General features: G+C 43.1%; 1 protein-coding gene across 2 annotated transcripts in view; it reads left to right on the top strand.

Annotated features, from left to right (window-relative positions):
- srgap1a (SLIT-ROBO Rho GTPase activating protein 1a) overlaps nucleotides 1-18,052 on the top strand; it is a 288,344-nt gene that overhangs the window by 140,345 nt on the left and 129,947 nt on the right. For both annotated transcript variants that reach the window (XM_060839652.1, XM_060839653.1), the window contains exon 3: nucleotides 14,956-15,118. In XM_060839652.1, the coding sequence (XP_060695635.1) occupies nucleotides 14,956-15,118 (163 nt within the window). The remainder of the gene's footprint in view (nucleotides 1-14,955; nucleotides 15,119-18,052) is intronic.

Genomic DNA, 18,052 nt, shown 5'->3' on the forward strand with positions numbered 1-18,052 from the left:
AATGTGCCTATGCAAAGGAAGTCTGGAGAGGAATGCAGTGGTGTTTCTCGAGGTTCGTCCCGAGCAGCTCCGTGACGTGTGATCCATGCTCTACGATCTGTTCCCTGGGACGCACATCGAGACGAACATCAACTGTGCCTGGAGGATCATCAACTCGGTGAAGGACGCTCTCTGGGCGGTCCGAAACCTGTTGATCTTCCAGCTGAAGGAGTTGACCCCGACTGAGTGTTGCAGACTGGCACATTCCAAGGTCCAGGACTACGTGTTGAGGGACGCCCTGAAGCTTGGGGCAGCTGCCGCCAAGACGCAGTGGGGAAAGATCCCCGTGTAAGGTCTGCCTGCCTAAGAAGAACAGAGGCCCCATGCAGTAATTGGGCCCTGCTGACTCCTCAGCAAAATAGCTGGACAGTCGATATACAGACTTGTAAATATGAAAGATTAATTTCGATCTTGTATGTAAAGAAATGTAATGTGTGCATAAGAATGGCATGACCAATTGTATAGATACCCAAATAATTTTATGAATAAAGTATATTTTGAAATAAAAAAATGGTGGACCGAATGGCAACCTTCTGTGCAGCTTCATTCTGTGCTTAGAACTAGGGCACGAGAATGTGTGAAGAATTGAACGCAGAATAAGGATTTGAAGCTTCCTTTGTTAGAGTCCAGCTATTCGAGCAAGTGATTTGTTTGACCCATAGCACTGGGCCAAATGGACATTCCAGTCAATGCAATCCAGTAGCAGCTTCTGACTGAGAATGTTGCCAAAGGACGAAAGGGAGGGAAAAATTCTTTTGCGTTTGTTCGACATTCCCTGATAAATAAGGATGGGAACTTTTCTTGCTTTCTCACCCAGTTGTAGCCATTTCATTTCAGTTCAGTTCAGTTTAGTTACTCATAACGCAGGGTTTTTTAAAAAAGTTCAATTGCCCAGTCAAATGAAGTGAGTAATACAGAAAAACAGAAATATAATTCTCATATATGACTCATCTGAATTATATGTTTTTCTCTTTGTAGATGGCAGTCTATATTGCTTCTAAACATAATAAAGTTTATATAAAAAGAAGTAAAGATAAAGTTGCCCCAGTCCCAATTCTCAATAGAGAGAAGCAGTGATGGTAAGTTTAACCTGAAGGTCACCAAGATTCAGTTGAGGGTCATGGCTGAGAAGATAGGACCTTGGTAATCTCAACTGGTGTGGGATTGAAATTGTTGGCATCACTCTGTGTTGCAAAACAGTTGTCCAGCCAACTGAGCGATCATTTTGTTCCGGATGGTGTCAAACTCCTTGTCTTATTGGAGGGGTATTCCACCATACTCCTGAATTGTGCCTCATGGAGGATGGATAGACTTTGAGGTGTTGGGAAGTGAGTTACTAGCTACGTAATTGCCAGCGATGGTAATGGCAGTGAATGTCAAAAGGCAAATGATATGATTTCCTCTTGTTGAAGATGGCTCTTTTGTGTCTTGAGTGTTACATGCCAATGACCAACCCAGACATGATTTTGCTCAGTTGTTTTTTTTGTACTGGCATCCACTAAAGCAACCTGGACAGAGTTCAAAGATCCTTTTTATTTCCTTGGTCAATAAGATGAAAAGCCAGTATTCAAATTTATGGCACTTCATTGTCTTAGGAGAATTGACATTGATCGAGAGGTAGTTTTCAGCTAGCCTGCTAAGTGAGCACATAATGATCAATGTCTTCACGCACAGTATGGGGTGTAGACTGGCCTGTGTTTTTCGATAGTAGCCAGTTAACCTTGCTGGACCGTGAGGAATGTATTTGTATTTAAGCAGGTGAGAGTCTGGGCAAGTGAAGTCATTAAATAAACAAGGGAAAAAAACATTAAACACTCTTAATAGGGATTTGGTGTTAATTAGATGGAAGTCGCATGTTAAAGCTAAGTCAGCCACAGTGTAAAATGTGGCTCACCCACACCAAACAAGCATTTAATTCCTCTTAGGTTTGATGTGGAGGTGCTGGTGTTGGACTGGGGTGGACAAAGTTTAAAAAAAATCACACAACCCCAGGCTATAGTCAACAGATTTATTTGGAAACATTAGTTCAGGTTCATTAGGCCAGAGAGGACAGCTTAGGCTAAGGACAGCTGAAAGTGGTTCCTTCTGATCCACATCCCATGGGAAGTGAAGCAATAGTTTTTTATATGAAAGCAGAGAGAGATGCTGGAAATTTGAAATTAAAGCAGGAAGTGTTGAGAATTCTCAATGGGTTGAGCAACATCAGTGGAGGGAGAAACGGTTAATTTTTTGAGTTGAATATGATTCAATTTCAGAACTAGAGCGGATGGAGTGATATTCCATGGAAAGGGGAAAGGAGGAGAAGCAGGATCTGGGAATGGGAGAGAGTGAGAGCGATTAAATGACAATGATCTCATGCGATAAAAGGCAAACATTTGTAGTAAAGAAGCATAGGGTTTGTCCAGAGTGAGTGTGAAGGGCAGACTAATGAACAGCACCATCCAAAAGCAAAAACTCAATTAAAAAAAAAACAGATTTGGACCAGCGTGAGGTAATGAATGAGAACTGAAATGAGGAACTGAGCTCATGGTGAGAAATTGTTGATTTCAGTGAGTCTCGAGGGCTGTCATGAGAAGGTGAGATGCTCTTTCTCCAGTTGGTATTGATCTTCACTCGAGTGCCCAAAAAGCACAAGAACCGAAATGGGAGTGTGAGAGAAAGGTGGAGAATTGTTATGCCAAGCAATCAGGGTCACGGATGCAGATGGAGAGATGGTGTTCCACGGAGTGGTTACCTAATCTGTGGTTGATGTCTCCAAGCTCGAGCCATTCCTGCTGACAAACCTGCTGGGGCGACACTGAGGATGGAGTCTGTGAATGGACAGAGGTTAGAAGAAGCAGACCTGAGAATTGAAATCTGAGGTTGGATATTGCAGACATGACTCTGGAGTTTAAAACAACTGCAACCTGTGCATCTTTAAAATTATTTTTGAGTGATTCCGAGACAACAGAACATTTTACATCAGCCAATCTCTTTATTCCGAACTGTGATGTTTAATAGAATTTTTGAAAGGGTCAAAACATGTAGATATTGGTGTGGGAGAGACAAGGAGCACAAGTTCACATTCAGGTACAGGGCAGAGGTAAATGGCTTGTTAACCTTTATTACATTGATAACTGGAATACAAAAGTAAGGAATACTTGCTGCAATTGTTCAAGATTTTGGTACAACTATACAGGGAATACAGTACACTGTTTCTGTCTATGTTAAAGGAAGGATGTTTTTGCATTGAAGGCAATTTTGTGAAGGATCAACAGATAGGGCACCACTGTCATCCTAGGAACCAATGAGGGGGTAGGAATTCCTCATTATTGGAATTCTCTATCCCACAAACGTGTGGATGCTCCATCATTGAAAATATTGAAGGCTGAGGATACAATGAGGAAGTAGGAGAAGTGGATTCGAGGCAGCAATGATTGTTTGGAGTGGCAGATTGAACTTACATGGTCTTTAGTTGAGTTATAGAGATGTACAGCATAGAAACGGACCCTTCGGTCTGACTTGTCCATGCTGAGCAGATATCCGAAATTAATCTAGTCCCATTTGCCAGCACTTGGCCCATATCCCTCCAAACTCTTCATACACCCATCCAGATGCCTTTTAAATGCTGTAATTGTACCAGCCTCCATCACTTTCTCTGGCAGCTCATTCCATACATGCACCACCCTCTACGTGAAAAATTTGCCCTGTAGGTCTCCTTTAAATCTTTTCCCCCCTCACTTCATACCTACGCCCTCTACTTCTGGACTCCCACACCCTGGGGAAATGATCTTGTCTATTTATCCTATCCTATGCCCCTCATGATTTTATAAACCTCTGTAAAGTCACCCCTCAGCCCCTGACTCTTCAGTGAAAACAGCCCCAGCCTATTCAGCCTTCCTGATAGCTCAAATCCTCCAACCCTGGCAACATCCTTGTAACTATTGTCCATGCCCTTTCAAGTTTAATAACATCTTTCCTATAACTGCTCCCATTTTGTATGGTCTTGGGCAACATTTGATGCTGAGCTGCTAAAAGAGAAAATTGGATAGCTGTACAAAAAATGCAGTGGATAGCACAGACCCTGTTTAATGGGAAAGATACTAATAACAACAAAGCATGATAAAGTAGATTGCAAAAGCTTGAAATCGAGGGCATGAAGAAACAGTCGCAAGAGATTTTATAATCAACAGAAACAACATTCAGAGTCCGATATGGAAAAGCAGGCTGCTCAGAAGCAATGTGGTTCCCTTGAAACTGATAACAGTGGTGTTGGTTTAAAAAGAGGAAATGATCGTGAATGTACTGGATAATTACTTGCATCAATGTTTACTGTGCAGAAAGAGGTCAAAATTCCAGGGGAAATAACATATCATCGGGGGCTGGGTCTTAAGAAAATTGAACAGAGCAAAGTAAGAGAAAGTGAAAGACTAATGACACAAAAAAGTGATTCAATCCCAAGACCGAATCACTTTCCATCCCTGAACTGTAAAGGAAATCATTGACAGCGCCAGCATTGTGTTGGCAGAATGGACCAACCATTAGGAGACCCAGGCTAATGTTCAATGGATCAACTCCCACCTTGGCAGCTAGTGAAATCTGAATTCAGTAAAAATTCTGGAGTTAAATGATGGACTAACACAAACATATGATGGTCGTAAATACTTACCTGGTTCACTGAGGAAGATGTGCCATCGTCACCTGGTCTGTCTTACATGTGAGTCCAGACCCGCAGCAATGCAGTTGACTCTTAACCTGCATTCTTCAATCGCCTAGCAAGCCACCTGGTTCAAGGCCAATCAGGGATGGGCATTAAGATGCCAGTCCAGCAGTGATACTCACGTCTCATGAAATAACCTTTTTTAAAATTCCATTGTCTTCCTGATCTGAGAACCATTCCTTTGCATTGGGAAATAGCACGTCTCTGTGCTATTTAAGTGAGGTCATACAGGGAAATTGGGAATTATAAACCCATTAGCTAAACATCTGTTCTCAGCAAACAGTTAGAGAGTCTATAATTAAGGATGGGGTAACTGAACACCATGACAATTTTCAGCTGATAGAGAAACCCAGCCAGACTTCGCAAAGTACGGATCACATCAAACATATGGGATTTTATTTTTTTTTAAATGAGGAGTTGACTTTTTAAATAGTGGACAGAGTGATCATCTCTGAATGTTATTTAACATGAACTTGATAAAGTTTCTCATGAGGGACTTCTGGCTGTTTTATAAAGTCATGGTTTTGAATAGGTTAATCTGCATGTTGCATTTTGTCCACCCATTCTACTGATGTCACAGTCTGCAGATGGACACACTAACTTTCAGGGGGAACCGATGGATCTGTACCAGCTCCTTAAGGTTCTAGTAATTATACGTGACTGAGAGGTAGTTGCAATTATACAATTCACATTCACGTTGTTGAAGAACAGACCTTTTCTGTAGATACTCCATGGTGGTGTATCCTGTATCAATAATCACTAGGTGGGCCCAACACAAGGGAAGATTTGTGACACCAAACTACCTCGAACAGCCCTTCCCAAGTACCACTCGCTGGTAGAGGTGGCAAATACCACAAGGTACCAGAAGTGGTCTTTTGGGAAGATACCATATAAGTTAACACTGAAGCCCATGAAACTGATGGCAGATTCCCATAACTGGTTAAAAAATTGGCTGAAAGGAAGGAGACAGAGAAGGTAGGGTGTGACTACTGGTGTCCCACAAACATCTCTATTGTGGCCACAACTATATATTTAGTAAAAGCTTGCATGAAGGGATAGAAAGCCACATACCCAAATTTGGCAATATCCTAAAGTTGGGCAGGAACGTCAACAATGTAAGTGAAAGCATAGATTTACAAGGTCAAGATAGATTCTGTAAATGTGAGGTCATCCTTTTTGAACATTACAAGGAAAGAGCACTTAAAAAAAACTAGAAATAGTGGGGGCCCAAAGAGGGTTGAAGAGCTGTGTATATCGATCATTAAAATGTCACTACAGGTAGAGAAACTAATCAAAATGGCTACCTAGAGAACTGGTATAGAAGCAGACAAATTTATGTTTCAGCTCAATAAAAATTATGTTATGTTTTTATTGAGCTTTTTAAAATTGTAGACTGGAGTGAGAAATTGTAAAGCCAGCGTTTTGAGAAGCAAGTCACCTAACACTTATGGTAAGTGTTGTGTAAACAGCTTTTTGAATAAATGAAGTGTTTGTGGATGAACTGGAACTGTGGGTATTCAGTGCTCACATGGATCTTTCATTTGCATCACAAAGTTAATTGGTCTATGGACTAATAACAACAAAGGCCCTTTGCCTGTCAACAGCAATGTGATTGGTTTTCCAGTAACTGAGCATCTTGGTGCTGAGAACGAGGTACATGTAGACGATCCTTTATCTGAAATTGGCGGGACCAGCTGTTTTTTTGGAATTCGGAATTTTTAGAATTACAGATTAATAGTTTGATGGTGAAAGTTTTAAATGTCTTACCAGAGGAGCAGACTTAGTAAGTAAAAACGGGCCTTGACAGAGAATCGAGGCCTGCCAGTGCTGGGCAGCCACCACCCCCGCCCTGTTGCATCTGAATAGGTGTCGACTTGGGTAAACTATTTACAAGCCAAACAACCTTGTTCACGAGAAGAAAAAACTTCAGATTTCGGAGCTTTTTGGATTTTGGAACTTCGGATGAAGTATCATCTACCTGTACAGAAAAGAGACCAACTCTCCATCAGTTCAGAAGCTGACTCTCCATTCTGTGCAGTGAAAACCTACCGTCAGCCTGAAGAAGGCCGGTTTATCTCGCCTTCAGAGGTTGTTGTAAGCTGTGACCTTTAACTAATAAAGTCAAAGATCTTTTATAAGTGAACCTGCCCAACCCCCTTATGAAGCAGTGTCAGCATTTTAAAAAGAAAAGCTGAAAAGACACCATCCGATCTGCAAGAACTAACTCAGCTGATCATGTAAATAAAGATGACTGAACTTTTCTCGAGTCTTCCCTCCTCCATCTCTGTCTCATTTTCCCTCTCTACATCAGTGTGTCATGGAGCATCTTTAAGGGAGTTAGAGTTTTAATTTCGTGTTAAATGCTAGCAGTTTATAACTGTTTACCTGTAGCTCGTGTCTAATAACTTAAATATTACTAATCCTTTGAGTACAGCAATCTGCTGCATGCTTTTTTTTATCAACCTAGGTTTGAAATTGAGATAAATCAGAGTTCTACATATTTCTTCAAATGTTTTAACTCCAGGAATAGGTGGGCTTGGTATACAGTGCCCTCTCCCAGTGAGGTGTAACACTGTATCTGATATTTGTGAATGGTTCTGGGATACCATACCTTAGGATCTGGAGGCATTAACGGGAGTTCAGTGTTGTTTTTGCTAAAATGGCACCAAGGTTTAAATTACTAACTAGTACAATCAAACCAAGACATTTTTAAAAATTCATTCACGGAATGCAGGAGTCACTGGCTAGGCCAGCATGTAATGCCCATCCCTAATTGCCCATTTAAGTCAGCCATATTGCTGAAAGTCTGGAGTCACATGGAGGCCAGACCAGGGAAAAGATCGAAGATTTCCTTCCCTGCAGGACAGTAGTGAAACAGGTGGGCTTTAATGATGGATTCAAGATCTTTGTTGAATTTAACTTCTGCCATGGTGGGATTCCAACACCATGTCCTCCACATATTGGCCTGTGGTTTTGAATTATATGCCAATGAAATTATCATATGCCATTGCCTTATTTAGGATGACTGTGAGGTGATTTAATTGAAGTTGTCAAGATATTAAGGGAAACTGAGTAAATGGAGAGAGACTGTTTCTTCAGGATGGGGAAAGTCTAGGACATGGGATCATTATCCATGCGTTAGAGTCAATCTTTCAGAAGTGAAATGAGGCAACATGTTTCACGCACGGTTAGTAAAGCTTTGGAACTCTCTGTCCATTGGGTTTTTAATGGTAGATCAGTTAATTTTGAACCAGACATTGATGAGTTTTTGCTAACTGAAGGGGATATGGGACATCGTTTGGGGAGTTAAGTTGCGGATCTGCTGTGATCCCGCTGAATTGTGGGGCAGGCTGGAGGGGCTGAATAATCACCTCCTTTTCCCGTGTTCAGTTGACAAAGAATTAGTCTTTAAAAGACCAACCTTAAGGAGAATAGTGACTGTAATGAGGTCAGAGCTGAAAATGTGTTGCTGGTTAAAGCACAGCAGGTTAGGCAGCATCCAAGGAACAGGAAATTCGACGTTTTGGGCCAGAGCCCTTCATCAGGAATGAAGAGAGTGTGCCAGGCAGGCTAAGATAAAAGGTAGGGAGGAGGGACTTGGGGGAGGGGCGATGGAGATGTGATAGGTGGAAGGAGGTCAAGGTGAGGGTGATCACCCTCACCTTGACCTCCTTCCACCTATCACATCTCCATCACCCCTCCTCCCTACCTTTTTATCTTAGCCTGCCTGGCACACTCTCCTCATCCCTGATGAAGGGCTCTGGCCCGAAACGTCGAATTTCCTGTTCCTTGGATGCTGCCTAACCTGCTGTGCTTTAACCAGCAATGCATTTTCAGCTCTGATCTCCAGCATCTGCAGACCTCACTTTTTACTGTAATGAGATCAGCCAGGTGGACCTCATACAATATGAGATCCCTGATTGGGGCTGTTAACCTGGTCCAATCAGGGAGCCTTGGCTGACAGATATAAACAGGAGTGTCAAAATAAGCATTACCACAGTTAGGCAGTAGTGTGGGGAAAAGAGAAGAAAAAAAATCAACAAATGACTCTGAGAGCTGGTTCTTGAGGGAGCTAGACCTGTGTGTGTGTGTGTGTGTGTTTTTAAAAAAAACAGGAGTGTCAGAGGTTCTGTTCACTCTGAGAGCTGGCTCTGAAGAAGCTGGACCAGTGTGTGCATGTGCACAAGGACTCTCCATCTTGACTGTGTCAGAGGGGAAGGGGACTAAGAGAAGAAGAAAAAAAAAGAGAATGTCTGAAAAATAAGCTTTAGGTGGTAGTGTGGGAAAAAGCAACAATAAACAGGAGTGTCTGAGGTTCTGCTCACTCTGAGAGATGGCTCTGAGGGAGCTGGATCAGTGTCAAGGACTTGCCACTGCGTAAATAAAGGGTGAATTGATGATGGGATGCGGCTTCTGTGGAGTTACTTTAAGAAGTGTCTTTTAAAAATAAAGATTCATAGAGATGTGCTGCACAGAAATAAGCCCTTCAGCCCAACTCTTTCATGCTGACCAGATATCCGAAATTAATCTATTTGCCAGCACTTGGCCCATATTCCTCTAAACCCTGTCTATTCATGTACCCATCCAGATGCCTCTTAATTGCTGTAATTGTATCAGCCTCCACCCACTTCCTCTGCCAGCTCATTCTATACACACACCACCCTCTGTGTGAAAACAGTTTCCCCTTAGATCCTTAAGAGGTTAGGAGAGGGAATTCCAAATGTCAGGGCCTTGCTAGCTGCTGACATAACTGCCAGTGATGGACTGATTTAAGATCTGATGTGCACTTAGCCAAATTAAAGGGAGCACAGATAACAGAGAGTTGTAGGGATGGAGGAGGGTTAGAGATTGTGAAGGACAAGGCATTGGACGGTTGCTGTTATCTAGAAACACCAAAAACCAGTGATTTTTTTTCTAAAAGGAACAAATTAAACATTGAGGTTTTACTTTTAATGATAAGTTTTATCTGCAATCACAACATCGCAGAAGGCCATTTGACTCATCATACCTTTGAAGCCGCCTTCACATTTGTCCCACAACTGATGGTTTACTTTATAATCTAGCATATTAGTCCTCCTCAATAACATGTTCTGTTGTCTTTTAACAATTCCTATGGAATTTGCTTCCACCATCCTTTTCAAGTCCTGCTTTCTAGATCTTAACAATCCTCAGTGTGAAATAATGTTTTGGTGGCTAGTTTATAGGTCACCAACTAACCACCAAAAGACAAGACCCATTATCATTGGTATTCTTACACACAGATGAAGAAGGACACCACTTGGACTGGGACAATGCATCCATCCTAGGACAGGCTAGACAGTGACATGCATGGGAATTCCTAGAGGCCTGGCATTCAAACCGGAACTCCATCAATAAACACATCGACTTGGACCCCAATTACCAACCTCTGACAAATAGAGCCAGAAATGATATCACCCAGCCTAAATAGAAAGTGCAACGAAACCCGTGTGCTTCAACGGAAGCTCACTGATGATGTTGCCTAGCATGGTGACGAAATGTCTCTCTGGGTGTCAAGGAAGTATTATCCAGGATTCCCGTGCCGAATTGCCATCTGAACTGGGTATTGGAGAGATGGGGACATAGGATAACTTGAATGGAGCTGCCATAGTAATTGTCAATAGGTTGCCATTGTCAATAGGTTATCATTGTTCAGAATTGTTCCCGAAGAATGGTGTAGGTAGGAGTATATCACAGTACAGGTAAAAACAATGACTGCAGATGCTGGAAACCAGATTCTGGATTAGTGGTGCTGGAACAGCATAGCAGTTCAGGCAGCATCCGAGGAGCAGTAAAATCGACGTTTTGGGCAAAAGCCCTTCATCAGGAATAAAGACAGTGAGCCTGAAGGGTGGAGAGATAAGTGAGAGGAGGGTGGGGGTGGGGAGAAAGTAGCATAGAGTACAATGGGTGAGTGGGGGAGGGGATGAAGGTGATAGGTCTGGGGAGGACGGTGGAGTGGATAGGTGGAAAAGAAGATAGGCAGGTAGGACAGGTCATGGGGACAGTGCTGAGCTGGAAGTTTGGAACTAGGGTGAGGTGGGGGAAGGGGAAATGAGGAAACTGTTGAAGTCCACATTGATGCCCTGGGGTTGAAGTGTTCCGAGGCGGAAGATGAGGCATTCTTCCTCCAGGCGTCTGGTGGTGAGGGTGCAGCAATGAAGGAGGCCCAGGACTTCCATGTCCTCGGCAGAGTGAGAGGGGGAGTTGAAATATTAGGCGACAGGGCGGTGTGGTTGATTGGTGCGGGTGTCCCGGAGATGTTCCCTAAAGCACTCTGCCAGGAGACGTCCAGTCTCCCCAGTGTAGAGGAGACCGCATTGGGAGCAACAGATACAATAAATGATATTGGTGGATGTGCAGGTAACAGTACAGACTCAGTGGGCTGAAGGATCTTGTGTACTGTTTGTTGCTATAAATTCCCATTTGGTTAGGCAACAGAATAAGGCAGCACAAAGAACTGTGGTTAAAGAGACTAAATCAGGGTGAAAAGCATCTTTATAAAGCTGAATGCTTCTGCTGTTTATGGAAGTTCATAGCTGATGTCACTAAATTCATCAAAAAAGGTTTGCTTTATCAATGACAGGAAAGCAAAAACAAATGCCACCAAAAAAAGTGCATAGTAAAATTAACCATAAATGAGTTTACTGTCCTTGAGTTAATGGCATATCAGTACCACATCACAGATAAAAGGTTGAGATTTGGAGAAAGGACAAGACTGCATTGTTGAGTCTTTACAGTTTTGGAGTGTGGGAGACATTCCTTTTCTTGACTTGATTTCAGTTTTTGGGGCTGGTTATTTCTGGCATCTATTTCTGCCACCTTTGCACATTCTTTCTTTCAAACAATTGCTTTCTTTCAACAATTTAAATGCATAACATTTAAGAAGTTTGCATTTATATAGTGTCTTTCTCAACCCCAAGGTGTTCCAACACAGTTTGCGCCCAGTGAAAAGTGGTTTTGAAATGTGAAGACTGGATGCCATTGGGAGAGTTGAGGCGAGTCTTGCCCATCTGTCGCAGAACCAGTGATGAATCCCTGTCTGTTTGGTTGCTGTGGTAATTGGAAACCGGTGCCCTTCTGGGCTGTTGTCAGATCTCTACTGAGATTGACGTTCCCCATCCCCAGCCAAAAGCGGTTAGCTTTATCAGAGGCTGGCAGCATCTCATGGTGCCAATGAAGCTTTTGCTGGCAATGCACCCATCAGAGATCAGGAATCACTGAGGGACATAAAAACCAAGAGTAGGCTATTCAGCCCCCTCCCAGCCTGCTCAACCACCTGATATGATCATGGCTGATCTCATCTCGGCCTCCACTGTACTTTCCTGTCTGCTCCTTATAACCTTTTAACACACTGCTAATCAAACATTTGTCCTTCACAAACGCTACACCAGTGTTCCTGTGCAAATGAATCTGATGAACAGCAATCAAGCATCTCTCAGCTGCTGGGCCCGCACAGTGACTCAGCAGTTACAGCGCCAAGGACCTGGGTTCGATTCCAGCTTTGGACAACTGCCTGTGTGAAGTTTGCACATTCTCCCCATGTCTGCGTGGGTTTCCTCCAGGTTTCCTCCCACAGCCCAAAGATGTGCAGGTCAGGTGGATTGGCCTGTGGAGAATGAAGGGTTACAAGGATAGGGTAGGAGGCTGGCTCTGGCTGGGATGCTCTTCAGGGCGATGGTATGGACTCTGTGGGTGAAACAGCCTGCTTCCACACTGTAGGGATTCTATAAATTTATTCGATGTCTGCCGCTCTCTGGGTAAGTGGATTGCGCAGATTCACGATCCTTTGAGAGAAGTAATGCCTTCTCCTTTCTGTTTTAATTCTGCTGTTTCATATCCTCAACCAAGACCTTCTCATTCTAGATCGCCCACAAGTAGAAACATCTGCTCTTTAACATGCTAAATATCTCAATTAGATCTCCTCCTCTTCTTCTAAACTCTAACCAGTACAGACCAGACTGTTTAATCTCTTCCCATAAGACAAGCCTTTGATCTCTGCAATTGAATCTTGTCAATCTTTTCTGAACTGGCTCCAATGAAATTGAACTGGGAACCAGAACGGTACTCAATACTCCAAGGCACCGGTGTGTGAGGTTGTTGGGGGGAAGGGATTCAGAGGTAAGTGCAGAGAGTGGACCTCTTTCTGCTGATGGCTCAATCATGTGACCTTCCCACCTCCCACTAGGGCTGGATTTTTGTTGAAAATGTGTTGCTGGTTAAAGCACAGCAGGTCAGGCAGCATCCAAGGAATAGGATGAAGTTGTCAGTTGTCTCCTAAATCATCTCCTGTGACCAGTGGCTGGGCATCCTACCTTCGCTTGTTCATTCCTGCTTTACCAGGGAAAGTTTTCCCAAAGCCAGGAGACAAGCGCTGGGTTGAACTGGGTCTGGCTCCCATTGTGATGGGCTACATTTAACCCAATCTAACATTGCAATGTGTAGAAGTGCAGCAACCAGTCTGAGCAAAGGAGGCCCCCATGAACACCAATACCCCGACGGCCAGTGTATCAGTGTTGAGAGAGAAACCTCCAGCTCTTTTCTAAAACAGTGCCACAGGATCTTTTATGCTGTCCTGAAAAAACAAGTGAGAGGGCTACCTGTTTAATGCCTTCTTTTGAAAGACCACCTTTCAAAACGTGAGCCTCCCTACTTTTGGAACGTGGCTAGTATCCTGAGGGGCTCCTTTAAGCTCTTTGGGCACTTCAGTGAGAAGTTGATTTATTTGTGTATTTATTTATTTGTGTAAAACAACATGGAAGATATTATTGCTCACACAAAGACCACATTTAACTCTTGCATATTGTCATATCTGTGTGTGTGTGAGAGAGTGTATGTGTGTTGGAGTATCTGTGTCTGTGTGTGAGTGGTGGAGTGCCTGTGTGTGTGTGAGTGTGTGTGTATATAGGTGTGTGTGTGTGTGTAGGAGTGTCTGTGTGTGTGAGTGTGAGGGTATCGGGGTGTGTGTGTGTGTGTGTAGGAGTCTGTGTGTGTGAATGTGTGTACGAGTGCCTGTGTGTGTGTGAATGTGTGTACGAGTGCCTGTGTGTGTGAGAATGTGTGTACGAGTGCCTGTGTGTGTGAGAATGTGTACGTAGGAGTGTCTGAGAGTGTGGATGTATCGGAGTTTCAGTGTGTGTGAGAGAGTGTGTGTGAGAGAGTGTGTGTGTTTGTGTGTGTAGGAGAATCTGTATCCGTGTGTAGGAGTGCCTGTGTGTGTGAGAGAGTGTCTGAGTGTCGGGGTGCCTGTATGTGTGTAGGAATATCTGTGTGTGTGAGAGTGTGTGTGTGTGTGTTGGAGTATCTGTGTGTGTGTGTGTGTGTGAGAGAGAGTCTGTGTGTGTGTTGGAGTGAGAGTGTGTGTGAGTGTGTGTCTGTTGGAGTATCTGTGTGTGTGTGTGTGTGAGAGAGAGTGTGTGTGTTGGAGTATCTGTGAGAGAGAGTGTGTGTGTGTGTGTTGGAGTATCTGTGTGTGTGTGTGTGTGTTGGAGTGTCTGTGTGTGTGAGTGTGTGTGTGTGTGTGTCGGAGTATCTGTGTGTGTGAGAGAGAGTGAGTGGAGGAGTGCCTCTGTGTGTAAGAGAGTGTGTTTGTTTGTAGGAGTGTCTGTGTGTGTGTGTATAGGAGTGTCTGTGTGTGTGTGTGTAGGAGTGTCTGTGTAGGAATTTTGCAAGTTCAGAGGTTTGCAAATGATTCCTCTCAAATGTCCCAGCTGAACTACATTGGCTACTGATTCCCAACCCATTACAATTTATAATTCTTTCCGTAGTTTTCACGTTTCCGCATGGCTTCTCTCTTCCTAATTTCTACAACCTCTACTTCTACCATCTCACTATTGTTGAACTTTCCATCCTTTTGACCCCATAGTTTGCACATTGCTGCCCCTTTCACACCACATTTGACTGCCAAGCCTTCAACTATATAAATCCACCGATCAGAGTCCACTTGCCAACCAGTCAATACTCTCCTCCCATACAGTCTATCTGTTGGTCCCCTCCACCCTTAAGTTGGTATTCTTGCACAGTGTCCTGATGAGTGCAAGACAAAAAGCTTGGACAAAGTATTTTCAGCAATGCTCAAGTTAAATGTCCAGTGTAGAACAGCATTGAACACAAAGCTGCCGAAAACATAATGTGAATGTTAAATAAAATGTGGAGACATTATCGAGTAATTTTTTTTCTGTGTATTTTGTTTCATCCAGGAGGGACCAGAATCTCCTGTCCCCAGTTAACTGCTGGTATCTGCTCCTGAACCAAGTCAGGAGAGAAAGCAAAGACCACGCAACTTTAAGCGACATCTATCTGAACAACGTTATCATGCGCTTCATGCAAATCAGTGAGGACTCTACAAGGCTCTTCAAAAAGGTAAAGTGAAACCGACATTGTGCACTTTGCTGAGTCGACCGAAATTTCCCAATTAGCAATGAAACATTTGCAAAAAAGCCAGAGAGGAGATATGAGGAGGGGTATTTTTCAAGAGGAAATTGAAGGAATATTTGAGGGCGAGGAATTCTGCAGGGCTGTGGGAAAAGTGTTGAGTAATGGGACTAACTGGATATTTCTAAAGTTAATGGGAAGAATGTTCACCTTGTGTGCTGTATGATCGTATTACTCTAACAGGTCTGGGAGATGCTAGTGGTGAAACACTTTCCCCACATGAGATAAAACTTGCCCCAGCCTCACCTCAAAAGAACACTTCTGCTTGAGTCATTTAGGGAGTGTGGGTGTTGCTGGCTAAGTTAGTATTTATTGCCTTTCTCTAATTGCTCTTTGCTGGTGAATTGCCGCCTGGAACCCCAGCAGTACATAGACAACTGGGTAGATCAACAATGCTGTTGGGGAGGGAGTTCCAGGATTTTGACCCAGCAATACTGAAGAAACAGTGATATATTTCCAAGTCAGAATGGTGAATGGTATTCTGGAGCAGACCAAACCCCCTTCACATATATCAAGGAACTGGCCTAGACTAATTTTTACCTTATTTAAAGGCAAGTGTGAGGTGCTGTGTTCCAGATGTAATTCGATTGGTTACACTACTTGACTTTAAACAAAACATTCTTTATTCTTACCTGACAGTTAAAATACAGACAAAAGAAAGAAGATTTGGCATATCTTTAACTCTATTGAAAAACTTAACACAATAGCAGATTATTTAACTACTAAACATTAGCTGTTCCAGTGTAGTAACATCCTATAAACACACCCTTAGCAAAGGCAAATTCAGTCAAATAGATTTGTCTCAGTCCAGGAGAAAAGAACATCAAGAGAAAATTCTAGCAGAGAGAGAGAACTGAAGCTTTTTGCTGTTGCCTGGAGAGATGTATGGGCAACTTGCATAGCCAACTTCAAAACCCTAACAACTAGGGTGGCTCAGCAGTTAGCACTGCTGCCTTGGGGACCCAGGTTTGATTCCAGCCATGGGCAACTGTCTATGTGAAGTTTGCGCTTTCTCCCCATGTCTGCATAGATTTCCTCTCTCAATCTAAAGATGTGCAGGCTAAGTGAATTAGCCATACTAAATTGCCCATAGTGTTCAGGGATTTGTAGGTTAGGTGCATTAGTCAGGGGTAAATGTTGAGTAATAGGGGAATGGGTCTGGGTGGGCTATTCTTCGGAGGGTTGGTGTGGGCTTGCTGGGCCTGTTTCCACACTGTAGGAATTCTGTGATTCTATGAAGTTCTTAAAGTTAAACTACAATCCTGGTTCAGTGGGACCCTGACTCCACCCATTCAGGCTGCTTCTATTGTTTTAAATTAAAACAAAAACCAAGGCCTCACAAGCTGTTGCCTTTATTGGCTTGGAAGAGACAGCTTTCTAGCTATGGCTCCAAACCTCACTTAAAAAAAACCAGGGCAAAGTGCACCTGCCAAAGCCATAGTTTCATCGCAGTGCCTTGGAGGGGAACTTGCAGGTGGTGGTGTTCCCATTGATTTGCAACCCTTGTCCTTCTAAATGGAAGTGGTTGTGGGTTTGGAAAGTATTACATCGGGAACCTTGAGTGAATTTCTGCTGTGCGTCCTGTAGATAGGTACACACACTTGCTATTGAGTAGAGGGAGTGGATGCTTGTGGATATGGTGCCAATCAAGCGGGCTGCATTGTCCTGGATTGGTGATGAGCTTCTTGAGTGTTGTTGGAGCTGCACTCATCCAGGCAAGTGAGGAGTCTTCCATCACACTCCTGACTTGTGCCCCACTGGTGGTGGACAGGCTTCAAGGAGTCAAGAGTTTGCTTTTGATCGCCTTTATTGACTTTGGCGATTTTGCTTCCTGCGAGAGTTGCTTGTGTAGGGTCTACATTGGGAAATGTCAACAGCAAGAAAGCAAGTTGATGGCTCAAATGGTGTTCACTCTCTCTTTCTCTCAGCTTCCCGAGTCTCTTGTGAAGCTGTTAATCCAGTAGTCTGGGCTGTTTTCAAGCCAGTTGGGGGATCTCAGTGGGCAGCATGCTAATCCACCATGTCACCTAGATACCAGTATTTATGCTCTTAGCCACATCGTGTAATCTTTTGAACTGCTTCTTCAGGAAAGGATTTTGTTTTTCCTTACTACAGGACCAGCCCCATATTCTGGGTCAGTTCCCTGTCAAAGGTAAATTTTGTAAGAATTTGCATTAACTCACGTTGGATGCAAAGTCTAAGCTACATCTGATATTTTTGTTCAAAGTACGAATGATTGCAATAAGATTTTAAGACAATGCTTCCAAAATGAGTGACAGCATCTTTGATTTAATTAAGAACATGCAGTAGTATTCTTGAAGCAGAATTAGAATGTTATTAAAAATGGGCGTAGTTTAGAGTACTGTTTGTGGGGAGGGGGTGTGTGTCAGAGAGAGTGCATTCATTAATGTTCCATTTGTTCAAGTATTTGTGGTTATGGCGTGCTGCTGTGATCGTGTTTCTAGCTCTGATCTTGCTGAAACAATTAAATGAAAGTTTTTTCATGAAGATCTCCATCCCCGCCCCCTTGTTTGGAAAGCAGTTCATTTCAGTGGTGCTGAATTTTCAAAGACCAAACAATCTTTTTTTCTCTCAGAGCCTCAGCCCTACTTCATTATTTCCTGCTGGGAGACAGGAAATTAAATAGCAGGGTCCTATAGTGTGAAACCTAATAATAGAATAAGTGATGACAGAAAATGATGGAATTAAAGTTGCTGCTCTTCCAAACACACAGTACAATTAATGTGCTTGAGTGGCATTTAATGTTCTGGATGTTTTGTTACTGCTAACTGTGGTATGTGATTACTGTTAGCCCTCAGTCACCTTTTTAAAGGTACCTCTGATGTTACTGTGATCTGGCTT

Source organism: Hemiscyllium ocellatum, chromosome 19 (genome assembly GCF_020745735.1).
Source record: "Hemiscyllium ocellatum isolate sHemOce1 chromosome 19, sHemOce1.pat.X.cur, whole genome shotgun sequence".
Taxonomy (NCBI): Eukaryota; Metazoa; Chordata; class Chondrichthyes; order Orectolobiformes; family Hemiscylliidae; genus Hemiscyllium; species Hemiscyllium ocellatum.